Below are 12,684 nucleotides of genomic sequence, written 5' to 3' on the forward strand. Positions count from 1 at the left end.
GCGAGGTGCTGCACATTGAGAAAGCAAATCTTAGCAGGACTTATACACTTAATGGTAAAGTCCTAGGGAGTGTTGCTGAACAAAGAGATCTTGGAGTGCAGTTTCATAGCTCCTTGAATGTGGAGTCGCAGGCAGATAGGATAGTGAAGAAGGTGTTTGGTATGTTTTCCTTTATTGGTCACAATATTGAGTGCAGGAGTTGGGAGGTCATGTTGTGGCTGTACAGGACATTGGTTAGACCACTGTTGGGATATTGTGTGCAATTCTGGTCTCCTTCCTATCGAAAAGATGTTGTGAAACTTGAAAGGGTTCAGAAAAGATTTACAAGGATGTTGCCAAGGATGGAGGATTTGAGCTATAGGGAGAGGTTAAATAGACTAGGGCTGTTTTCCCTGGAGCGTCAGAGGCTGAGGGGTGACCTTATAGAGGTTTATAAAATCATGGCTAGGATAAATAGACAAAGTCTTTTCCCTGGGGTCTGGGAGTCCAGAACTAGAGGGCATAGGTTTAGGGTGAGAGGGAAAAGATATAAGAGACCTAAGGGGCAACTTTTTCACACAGAGGGTTGTACATGTATGGAATGAGCTGCCAGAGGAAGTGATGGATGCTGGTACGATTGCAACATTAAAAGGCAATAATGTTTATGAATAGGAAGGGTTTGGAAAGGTATTTGCCAGGTGCTGGCAGGTGGGACTGGATTGGGTTGGGATATCTGGTCGGCATGGACGGGTTGGACTGAAGAGTCTGTTTCCATGCTGTACATCTCTATGACGTGTTGACTCTATGACATGCGGCGTTGTCCAGCAATATATGCTGGGAACTCAACCTTTTTCTAATTTACGTCAATGACTTAGATGAGGGGAATGAAAGCATAGTGGTTAAATTTGCAAATGATGCAAAGATACGTAGGAAAGTATGATATGAAGAAAATGCAGCAGTTTGATATACATTGGTTGTGAGTGGCAAAAATCTGAGAGAGTATAATGTGGAAAATGTAAAATTTTTTCACTTTATCAGGAAGAATGGTAAATCCAGAATATAAATTGGAAGGAGAACAAAATTAAGTTATGGACAATCAAGAGGTGAGTTATTCGCTGTAATATTCCAAGCCTCTGACCTGTTCTTGTAGCCATTGTTTCTGTGGTGAGTCAGTTGAATTTCTGGTCAATAGTAACTGCCAGGATGATAGTGGGGAATTTAGTGATAATACCCATTTAATGTCAAGAGAAGGTGGTGAGATAGCCTAGCATTTGTGTGGCGCAAATGCTACTTGCCACTTGCGGATATTGTCCAGATCTTGTTGCATTCAGATATGGACTGCTTCAGTATCTGAGGAGTCCCGAATGGCACTGAATACCATACAATAATTTGCAAACATCATCTCTTTTGACCTTTATGGAGGGAAGGTCATTCATGAGCAGCTGAAGATGTTTGGGCCGAGGAGACTCACCTGAGGAAGTCCTGAAGCTGAGATGACTGACCAACAACAACCATGATCATTTTCTTATGTGCTGGGTATGACTTCAACTAGCAAGGTTTGCCTCCTCATTCCCATTAATCAAAATTTTGCTTTGGCTCCTTGATGCCACACTCAGTTGAATGTGGCCTTCGTGTCAAGGGCAGTCAATCTCACCTCACCTCTGAAATTCAACTGTTCTGTCCATGTTTGAATCAAAGCTGTAATGAGACCTGGAGCTGAGTGGCCCTGGCAGAACCCAAACTGGGTGTCACTGAGCAGGTTATTGCTGAGCAAGTCCTGCTTGATAGCAACTGTTGATGACATCTTCCATCACTTTACTGATGATCGAGAGTAGATTGATACAGCAGTAATTGACCAGGTTGAATTTATCCTGCTGTTTCTACCTGGGCAATTTTTACATTTCTGGGTAGATACCAGTGTTGTAATTGGACTGGAAAAACTTGGTTAGGAGAACGGCAAGTTCAGGAGCCGAAGCAGTATTGTCAGAATGTTTTTAGGACACAAAACCTTTGTAGTTTCCAGTGTCTCCAACCATTTATTGCTATCATGTGATATGAATTGAATTGGTGAAGACTGGAATCTGTGATGCTGGAGGACACAGTTCATTCACTTCTGGCTAAAGATTGGTGTAAATGCTTCTGTCTTATCTTTTGTACTGATGTGCTGGGATCTTCCATTATTGAGGATGGAATATTTGTAGAACCTCCTCCTCCTCCTGTGAGTTATTTAATTGTCCACCACCATTCACATCTGGATGTGGGAGGACTGCAGAGCTTTGATCTGATCCATTGGTTGCAGGATCGCTTAGCTCTATCTATTGCTGTTTAGCATGCAATTAGTCCTATTTGGTAGCTTCGTGAGGTTGACACCTTATTTTCAGGTATGCCTGATGCTACTCCTGCAATCTCCATTGAACCAGGGTTAATCCCCTGTCTTGATGGTAATGATTGAGTGGGCCTTGAGGTTTCACATTGTGCTGGAGTACAATTCAGCTGTTGTTGATAGCCGACAGCGCCTCATGAATGCTCAGTCTTGAGTTGCTGGACTTGTTTGAAGTCTGTCCCATCTAGCACAGAGACAGTGCCACGCAACATGATGGAGGGTATTCTCAATGTGACGGTGGGACAATGGTCACTCATACATGGATAGATACCTCTGCAGCCTGTGACAATGCTGCTCCTTTCACAAGGTTATTCTGTCCTTGTTTTTTGTTTGAGACAGGTCATAAGGGCAGAGGTGCCGAAATGTCTGGATCGGTTACTCTAATAATGGCAAACAGATTCTGCCTTAGTTAACAATCAGAAAAGGCTTTCAGGTTTTTATTGTTTAAAACACTTGTACAATTAAAGGGGAGTGGTCAGTTTTCCCAGTTCAGGAATTTTTCTTGGTTTTAGCTGGGGACCCAAAAAATAGCTCCGTGCACTCTCTTTCTCGCACTCTCTTTCTCGCACTCTCACGCTTGTGTTCTCTCTCGCATTCCCTCTCTCTCTCTCTCTCTCTCTCTCTCTGACATTTCTCTCCTGTAAGAACCTGTTTGAATTTACATTTTTTGCCAAGGGGTGTTTTTATGGGATGTTGCAGGAAATAGCTCTTTGTTAAGTTGTATTTTCATGTCAATTGGGTTTTCAAATAGTCATGTTATTCTAATTGCTTTTGTTTGTGTGTAAACAAATTCTGTTTTGTTTAAAATGGAGTGGTTTGACCAGCTGTGTCACTCCTGGAATATTCACGATACATCTGCTTAAAACAAATAGAAAGGATAGGTTCTGGGCTAGCTTCTTAAATTGTTTTGAGGAGGTCTGGCTGGTCCACAACAAGCCGGCAATTTGGTAAGGATGAGGTCAAGTACGTTTTTCTCTTATTGGCTCCCTCGACACCTGCTGCAGACCCAGTTTAGCAGCTACTTCCTTTAGCACCCGACCAACTCAGTGTGTTGCTGCTGAACGTTGAAAGCTCCCACCTAGAATATGGTTTGTACCCTTAAGCAATACTTCAAATATTTACTGCAGATGTTTGTCCTGGACCAAACTGGCATCAAGGAGATAAGTTGTGTTCTTATTAATTACTGTATTATTTTACTCATTTGTGCATTGCTTTTATTATGCATTGAATTAATAAAGGTTACTATCTTGAGCCTAAGTAATAGAGTACATTGCAGTTACTCTCAAAATAATTAGATGCTTCTGTGCAGGGGGAAAAAAATCATTCCTTCAGCCTAAAAGTGACCAAGAAAAGCAGAGCACCTCCCATTTCTCATCTCCTAGATTCCTCTATTGCCTAACACCCAACACTCTAAGTCATACTGGGGTTGGCTATTTTTAATAATTTTTCTAGTCAACCTATTCAGAGATGTTCCTACACACCTCTGGAGCAGTTGGGACTTGAGCCTGAGTCTCCTAGTTCAGAGGTAGGGACACTACTACTGTGCCACAAAGCCTCGCACCTTTTTGGTTAGTTTTATATCTTTCTATGTTTTTAAAGAAGGCCCTCGAAAGGGAGGCATGTTTTATTTTCCTGTTTCCCAAATTACCCATGGTTGTGTGTGTTATGTTTTATACAGTGACACTGTTGTGCAAAGACTTTATTATATACTTTTTCCACCACCAGGAAACCCCCATGTAGCTAATGAAACATTGACAAGCAATGTCTGTTAAGGGCAATGCTATCATCGAAAAAGTGAGGGGAAAGAGGAGACTAAATTAAAATGCAGTTAGAGGGAGAAATAAAGTACTGTATCCTCCACGGTACCCAAAATGTTTCTGGTAGCTACGAACCAGTGCCCATTCATTTGCAGAGATTTTTAAGATGATAGCATTGCCCTGCAAGCGTTGCGTGTTAATGTTTCATTAGTCATATGGGGGGTTTTCCTGGTGATACAAAAAGAGCACTACACCACAGAAACCGATTAGTGAGGAATCTGGCGAAATGAGAAACACATTTTGCAGAGTTTGAACCTGCATAGGGAGACCCCAGGGACTTTCAAATCCATCATCCTCACCATTCGACATTGAGTACAAGGCTTTATATGTTTCTAATGCACGGGGCCTATCTGACCAAGTGATAGAGGAACTGATTTAAGCTTCTTCTTTACTTAACAAACTCAAACTGGTTTTCCAGTGATCACTTTGTAAGATCGCTTCCTAAGACTGGAGACTTCAGAACTTAAACTGCAGAATTCAGTTCAATGGTAACTAAGCTCATTTCAAACAAAATTAGAATTGTACAAAATATTAAAACACTCTTACCCACCATCTGGCAGCATTTGGTCTAATTTCCACTATTTGAAAAGAAAAATCCTCATCTCTGACGAATAATTCTAGAGATGAATTAACTTGATAAATCCCTTCTGGTTAAGACTTTGCGTAGCGCACAGAATTAAAGTTTGGAATGTTAATCTTGGTATTGTCTACATTCTCTCGAAGTATTACTAAGGGTATTTTTTCATTTAAAGGTAGATCAGATATGGGAAAAACAAAAATTATGAAGGGCTTATGCTCGAAACGTCGAATTCCCTATTCCTGAGATGCTGCCTGGCCTGCTGTGCTTTGACCAGCAACACATTTTCAGCTGTGATCTCCAGCATCTGCAGACCTCATTTTTTACTAGTCGCCATTTAGCATTGAATAGAATAGCCTTTATTGTCACATGCACTTGAGTGTATGTAGTGAAAAGTTAATAATATTGTCTCTTGATGCCATCTTAGGTACAGGGTAGCTAGGTACAGATACGTTGTGTTGTTACAGAATTGAAATAGTAAAATAAAACTTAGACTAGCATGGGCATACAGAGTTTAAAAAGTCCAGAATGAGAATAAAAAATAGCTTTAAAGTGCTCAAGTTATAGTCCTTTTTCACTGAGGTCCACACCTGCCAGGCTTCAGAACACGAGGCCTTGCTGCCTCCTTGCGCTGGCCTCTGTCCAGTACTCATCTCCCAGGCCAGCCTCAGCTTGCGCTGCTCCATCCCAGCTCCAGCTGTAACTTGGCTTCCAGCTGGGCTTGCGCTCATTCTGTTGCTGCTCTGCGGTCCAGTCACAACTTGCTTCTGGGACTCGGCTGCACACGGTCTGCTCCCGATCTAGCCGCGATTCGTCTTTTGTGTCAGGCTGATCTCGGATTCTATTCTTCATTCCTTCCAGTTGGGATATGTTAAGAATTTAAAAGTTTGGGGGGAGGGGGTGGGTGGAGGGAAGAAAAACTGCAGCAAGAGGAAAAAGGAAAAAAAAGGAAAAGTGGGTGGTGAGCAGAGGAGCTCCAGCTGCAGTGTTTTACTCTGCCACCACCTTAACTGGATGTGAACTCAACAACACAGAAACTTTCTTTCACTCCACGTAGCTCAACAAGATCATTATTAAATCTTTGTCTAGAGCATGATAGGAATATTTGAACTAAGAGCCACATTTTCAGATTCAATACAAAAATTATCTGCTTGTGGACCAAAACCTTGGATTGTATTTTCAATTCAGAAAACAGTTTCTTGGTGATAAAGTGTTGCAGCTCCAGTTACTGTTCTAATCATTGCCAGTTTAGTATGGAAACAAAATTTGAACTGATACAATGGTGGCATTGTTTAAAGCTGCATTAACGTGAACAGAAAGCAAATATGCCCTCCCAGTCTGCCAACTGCATTGCCAGGGCAATGTTATTCATTTTTCAGTTGATTGAATTCCATGTGCAAACTCATTTTTTTTCTGGTTGGCAAAATAGTTAATCAACATGAATGGCTCTCGATTAAGAATTTTGACAGCAGTCATCATCTCCATTGTCTTGCTGGCTGGAGAAGCAAATGATACATTGTGTTCAATATGTACTAAATATAGCACATTTTGTGATAAAATTTAATTTAGCAAAGATTTTTAACAACCCCGTTCAGTTATGTTATTAGGCATTTCTGGAGCAGATGGTGTTTGAACCTGGGTTTCGTAGTTCAGAAGTGGGGGTGCTAAGTGTGCCCCAACAATGTAGCATTTTGTTATACTGCCCCCTCTGTTTGGGAGGTAAAAGTTGATTCAATAATGGCTGCCTCCAGTTAAACTTGTTTGATTTATTTGTGGGATGTGGATGATTCTGGCTGAGCCAGCATTAATTGCAATTGTTTAATTGTCCTTAAATGTTGGTGGATGTTCATGAATTAAGGAGTGGGGAATAGCCATTTAAGGATAGCAGATTTTCCTTCATGAAAGGATATGAGTGAACCAAGTGTTTTTTTTTAGATAATTGGCAATGTTTCACACTTTTAATTCCTGGTTTATTAATTGAATTCAAATTGCGTCATCTGTATGATGAAATTGAAACTCTTATGTCCTCAAAGCCATCAGAAATGAATTTTAATCCAGGCAAAGGGGAGAAAGACTGAACAGGCATTGGCAAGGTTATAATGATATTAAAATAGTAATTTTACAGCATGGCAACCAAACATTTAGTGTGCATTCTTAAAGTTAATTGTCACCAATTCATCTTTATAATATCTTTGGTTGTATGATGTGTTAAGGCACTATGTATTTCACTTATACAGAAGTTAAACAATTATGAGGACCAGATTGTGGCAGATATCAGAAGCCCAAACATCTTCAGCTGCTTCACCAATGACTTTCCTTCATTTGTAAGTTCAAATGATTGCACAATGCTCAGCACCATTATGACTCGTCTAATACTGAAGCTGTTCATGTCCAAATTTAAAAAGATCTGGATGGAGAGATAGTTTAATGATAAACCATTAGGCCATCAGTTCAGAGATACAGGTAATATTCTGAGATCCATCGTGGCAGATGGTGGATTTCAAATTCATAAAAATCTGGAATTAAGGATCTAATGTTAACCAGGGAACTATCATCAGTTGTCAGAAAAGTCCATGTGGTTCACTCATGTCCTTTAGGGAAGGAAATCTGTCATCCTTACCTGATCCAGCTATATAAGACTCCTTACTCTCAGCAATGCAGTTGACTCTTAACTGTTCTCTGGGCAATTTAGGATGGGCAATAAATACTGACCTAGACAGCAATGGCCACATCCCATTAATGAATTTCTAAGAATTCCACATTTGTGTGGCACAAATGACCATCTCCAAGAGAAAATCCACTATTGCCTCTTTAACCAATTCAGTGACATTACCATCACTGAATTGCCCACAATCAACAGTGTGGGATTGTCATTGACCAGAAATTAAACTGGACTAACATATAAATACTATTTCTGCAAGAGCAGACAAGAGGGGTTCGGGCTCAGTGAGTGAATCAGATGTCAGTGTAAGTGATTGGGTGTCAAGCTTCTAAATAGCCAGAAGTTTTGCCGGTTTTAATTTCCCAAATGTTTACTGTTTAACTGTTCAAGCAAGTCTGTCATGAACTGTCTGACTGTAATATGGAGTTGCGGACTTTCTGAAAGATTCCAGACACTGGCTTATTTCAACTTTGTGGACAATTTCAATGTGGTCAAAGTGTTAGGACTTCCCTACTGCCCTGACGCAAACTTTCCAGGATACATTCAATTTCTGACTATCCAGGCTTTGGTTACATTTAGGTTTAAAATGTAATTTAAACAGGTATGCAAGTCAACCTGTTAAATTTTCATTGTTGATTTAGTCATGTTGTACTGGGAATGATGTACCTGTGACATTTCACTTTGTAAATTCTTTAAAATAGGGTAGGCAAATAGTATATTGCAAGATCTAAACAAATTGTTGTCTTGCCCTCTCCAGATAGGTTTACATAACGCTGATTCAATAATGGATACTACTGTGAATTGATATGTCCATCTTTTCTCAGTGCAATACTAACATAAACTAAGTTAAATTTGATTCTAAGTTTTTCATCCATTTTGAATATATGCAATCACTGAGCAGATTTGTCAAAGACAAAGGAGATCAAAGAATGGAGCTTGTCTTGATCTTTCACATTGCCTTTTATATTTTAGCAATGTCATTATCTTGGCCTCACTATATGTTTATAGAAAAGAAAAATAACATCAAATTATTATTTGAAACTGATTTAAATGTGTTCTGTCATACCATACAATTAAAATGCTTTGAATCATAGGTGATTCTGGCCTCCTTGACTGTAGCTCTGATTTTAAAATTGAAGAATAATCGTAAAACCTCTAGGAAGAGGAGTATTTATTTCAAGCTGACGTTGTTGTGTAGCTTAGTAAATCCTTACTTGATCAAAAAAGACAGATGAGTGTGTTGGAATTTATTCAACACTTTAAATATAATTATGAACAGAATTGTTATATGTATCAAAGTGGGTAGTGTAGCAGACAGCAAGGACTGAGTAATAAGGCATAAGGGCAGAATTTAGCTCTGACTTAATTATTTTTAAGGAGTGGGGGTTGGGTGTAAATGGCCCAGAATTTTAAAGTTAAATGTGTATAAAACTCGATAGAACCAATAATAATATTTTGGTAAGTAAGAAGTGGGGGTAATGGACTGATTCTCTTTCTTCTCCCTACTTCTTTCTTGATAACTTAGCTGCGAAACACTTTACATTAGGGTTTCAAGTCATAATTGTTAAATCATTCTGAAAAGGATAGTCAGTCAAACACAGAAGGAAGACATTCCCATGATAGAAATAATAGTAATTAAATTAGACATATGAAGATTTTATGGGGATCTGAAACGTTTTTGTGCTAATGATTAAAGAGTATGTGGTTCAAATGAACATGATCTATAAATGGAAATAAGTACTTTGTAAAACAATGATAAAAGTAAGAAAAGTTTCTCCTAAGAGACAGACAAATTTAGGTCAAATATCAGTGTCGCTGAAATGTGCTGAAAGGAAATGTGTAAAATTAGAGCTGGGTCATTTGGCTCGAAACAAAACTTTGTTTCTCTGATGCAATGGGTCACCTGTTTAAGTTGGTTTACTTTCTTTTCAGAAGATATCAAAAAACATCTGTTATACAACCTAATCAGAGTCCTGACAAAGTGAACTATAATTGAAAATGTCATACACAGTTATTTTTAACGGTGTGGAGAATGTTGTTCTTTGGCAGGAGGTATCAAGGAGATGAATGGAATGTTGGTCTATACTTCAAAGGGAATAGTGTATAAAAGTTGAATGAGTAAATGATTTATTGTTGGTTGTACTTTACAGTGAAATACAATAAACTACAGTGAAAAGCTTTCATTTGTCCCTATAATCCGGCACCATTTTGATAGTTTAAGAGTAAGAGAAGTTGAAAAGATATGGTTTAAGGTGAAGTCGATCTGAGTAAGAGTTCTGAAGACGAGTCATACCAGACTCAAAATGTTAACTTTCTGTTTCTCTCCACAAATACTGACATATCTGCTGAGTTTCTCCAACATTCCCCTTGTTTATTTCATATTTACAGCATCTCACAGTATTTTGTTTCTATCACAGTATTTTGTTTCTATCATAGTAAAACAATGTATAGAAGGCACTTGTCAGAATACTGTGAACAGATTTGAGGCTCTTATCTAAGGAAAGATTTACTAGTTGTCCAGAGAAAGTTCACTTGACTGATGCTAGGTGTAGTTGGACTACATCTTAGGAGGACGGGTTGAGTAGGTTGAGCCTGTACTCATCGGACTTTTAGAAGAGTGAGAGACAACTTTCATGAAACATACATGATTCTTGGGGAATTTTGACAGAGCATATATGGAAAGGTATTTCCCCTTGTGGGGAAGTCTAGGACCAGAGAGCATTATGTCAGAATAAGTGATAGTACATTTAAGCAAAGGTGAAGAGGAATTTCTTTTGAGGGTAGTGAATCTGGGAAAATCTTTACCACAGAGGGCTTTTCAGGTAGGATCATTAAGTATATTACAGCCTGAGGTAAACTGATTTTTAATCAGCAAGGGAATGCAGGGTTACGGAGAAAAGACAGGAAAGTGGCGAAAGGGAGTACCATACCATTCCTGATCTCACTGAATGACAGAACAGACCCAATGGTCTGAATGGATTACTTCTACCCTTTCCTTTTATAGTCTTATGGATAAGCACATAATTAAAGGCTAGTTTGTTTGAAGACCAATAGGAACTGGTGTGATCAGTCTAATGACGTAAATACTTGGCTATTGTGCTCTGTGAAATTATATATTCTACTTCTTTTCTGCTTTCCATTTTTTTTAATATAAGCTATCGCTTTGTTTTTGTTTTGGTTTTGATTTTTGGTATGCATTTACTTTAAAAGAAATCTGCAGCTTCAGGCACAAATCATATCTGGTTCACTTAAGAATGTATTCAGTGTATTTTACTTATTCTATTTCAAATATTTATCTGTTATTTTCTTTGAGTTTAGAATTGCATGCTGCCCAGTTATTCAATTTTAGCTCTTGATTTTTTACAAACACAGACATAATGAATTTAATGGACCTCTCTTTGAAAATAAATTTTCAAATTAGAAGCAGGAGAAGAACATTGCCAATATATGATGGTTTTTCTGGCTGTTCTATGATCAGAAATATCAGAAACGTTAAATGATTGGAAATCAATGTTCACACTTACTGGCTTACTAACACGCAAGTAAAATATCACAGATGCTGGATAAAGTAAGAAGAACAGATACAAGAACTGAAATTGCTGGAAAACTCAGCAGATCTGGCAGCATATGTGGAAAGAAATCAGGGTTAACATTTCTTGTCTGGTGACCCTTCCTCAGAACTGAGCAAAAAATAGGGTGAGGTGAGATGAGATTTTCCAACAGTTTCTGTTTTGTTTCTTTTGGTTCTTATGAAAAACAGATGTTGGGAATACTCAACTAGACTGGCATCTATGGAGAGAAACACTTGACATTTCAGATTTATGACCCTTCATGGTGAGCGTAGTCTATCCTAAAGGAACTTAATTATCACTTTGGAACTAATGTCCAAGTGATTAAAAAAATTTTTAAGAATGTTATGAAAATTGAGAATGTGGAAAGTTATTTGACTTGAGAACCTGCTCTGTCAAGAGTCCCATTTTAATTTTGTGGACGACTTCCTGTACTACCTGTGAAGCATTTTTAGGGAATGATGACGTAGTTCTCCACCTTGCTATACTCTTTGGCCTTGTGTCATCATCTGAATTGATTCAGTTTCTTTTTTGTTTTGAAACTGCTAATTAACTCCAAATTAGTTGCTTTATCCGGGAATTTGTCATTTAAACTTGATTTGGTCTTATAGGCTATGAGAAAACTGAGGATGCTTCTGAAAAGACTTCACTGGCTGATCAAGAGGATATGAGAATAATATTTATTAATCGACCTCAGCTTATAAAATTTTGTAGCAATCATGTCAGGTAAGAATAATCTTAATTTAACTTTTTGTTGCAAGTCTGTAACTTTTTGATTTTCTCCTATTTAGACTGCATCTGAGCATACATTTGTTCTTCTTGTATTATATTATGACAAGTGTCACATTGATTGCATTATCCCATCTAGGTAAAGATTTTCATGTCCACAGTTAGCTACTAATGTTGTTTATAAATAATATAAATGAAAACCTGTCCCAATATATTTCCCACAAGTTAATGATGGTCTGTATATGAGTTGAAGCACAGTGCAATGTTGAAAATACGTCTAATGCCTTTTCTTACTCATTGAGAAGTGGAGAAATGAAATTGAGAATTTCTATGTGGACAATCCCATTTGTCTGACATAACTTTGTCATATAACTCCAGGAAAATGGCACAAACGTCAGCATCAAATCTTTGGGCATGAGAATCGTCACAGAGATCTACCAAAGTTTTTTAATAACTAATCAGTTGATAATATAGGAAATGAAATTATTGAGGGAGAAATTGGATGCGTGAATTTATTTTTAAAGAAACGCTAGTGGAGGTCGAAACTAGCTGACCATATTTATTGGGACTAGTCAATTAGTCCTACTCCCCCTCAAAGGTTCTCTTGTTTCTCGATTGCTATCTTTCTACTATGTATTGTTTTTCACTATTTAGAAAGTACCTTTTAGTACCCATTAGGAACACCCTTGCTCTTATCTGTATTAGAACCTCAGTTTCCCCCAGTTACACCCATTTTCTACCTATTACTTCTGATCCTAAATTATTCACTTTAATCTTCACTGCTTAAAATGTTGCTTTGGATTATTTGTAATATGTAATTCTCTATACCATCATCTATGGTATTCACACATACCCTGTATATTTAAGACCACAACACAGACTATTTTGGTACACTACTCATTGCATTCTACCAATTGAAGTATTTTCCCCTATCCCAAGTGTCGTCCAGCTAATTAATCTAACAGGTC

At 38.2% G+C, this 12,684-nt stretch overlaps 1 protein-coding gene across 2 annotated transcripts in view; it reads left to right on the top strand.

Moving 5' to 3' along the window:
- Positions 1–12,684, top strand: part of atp8a1 (ATPase phospholipid transporting 8A1) — a 345,629-nt gene that overhangs the window by 43,913 nt on the left and 289,032 nt on the right. For both annotated transcript variants that reach the window (XM_060824479.1, XM_060824487.1), the window contains exon 2: positions 11,599–11,713. In XM_060824479.1, coding sequence (XP_060680462.1) covers positions 11,599–11,713 — 115 coding nt within the window. The remainder of the gene's footprint in view (positions 1–11,598; positions 11,714–12,684) is intronic.

The sequence above is a fragment of the Hemiscyllium ocellatum genome, chromosome 1 (assembly GCF_020745735.1).
Source record: "Hemiscyllium ocellatum isolate sHemOce1 chromosome 1, sHemOce1.pat.X.cur, whole genome shotgun sequence".
Lineage (NCBI taxonomy): Eukaryota > Metazoa > Chordata > Chondrichthyes > Orectolobiformes > Hemiscylliidae > Hemiscyllium > Hemiscyllium ocellatum.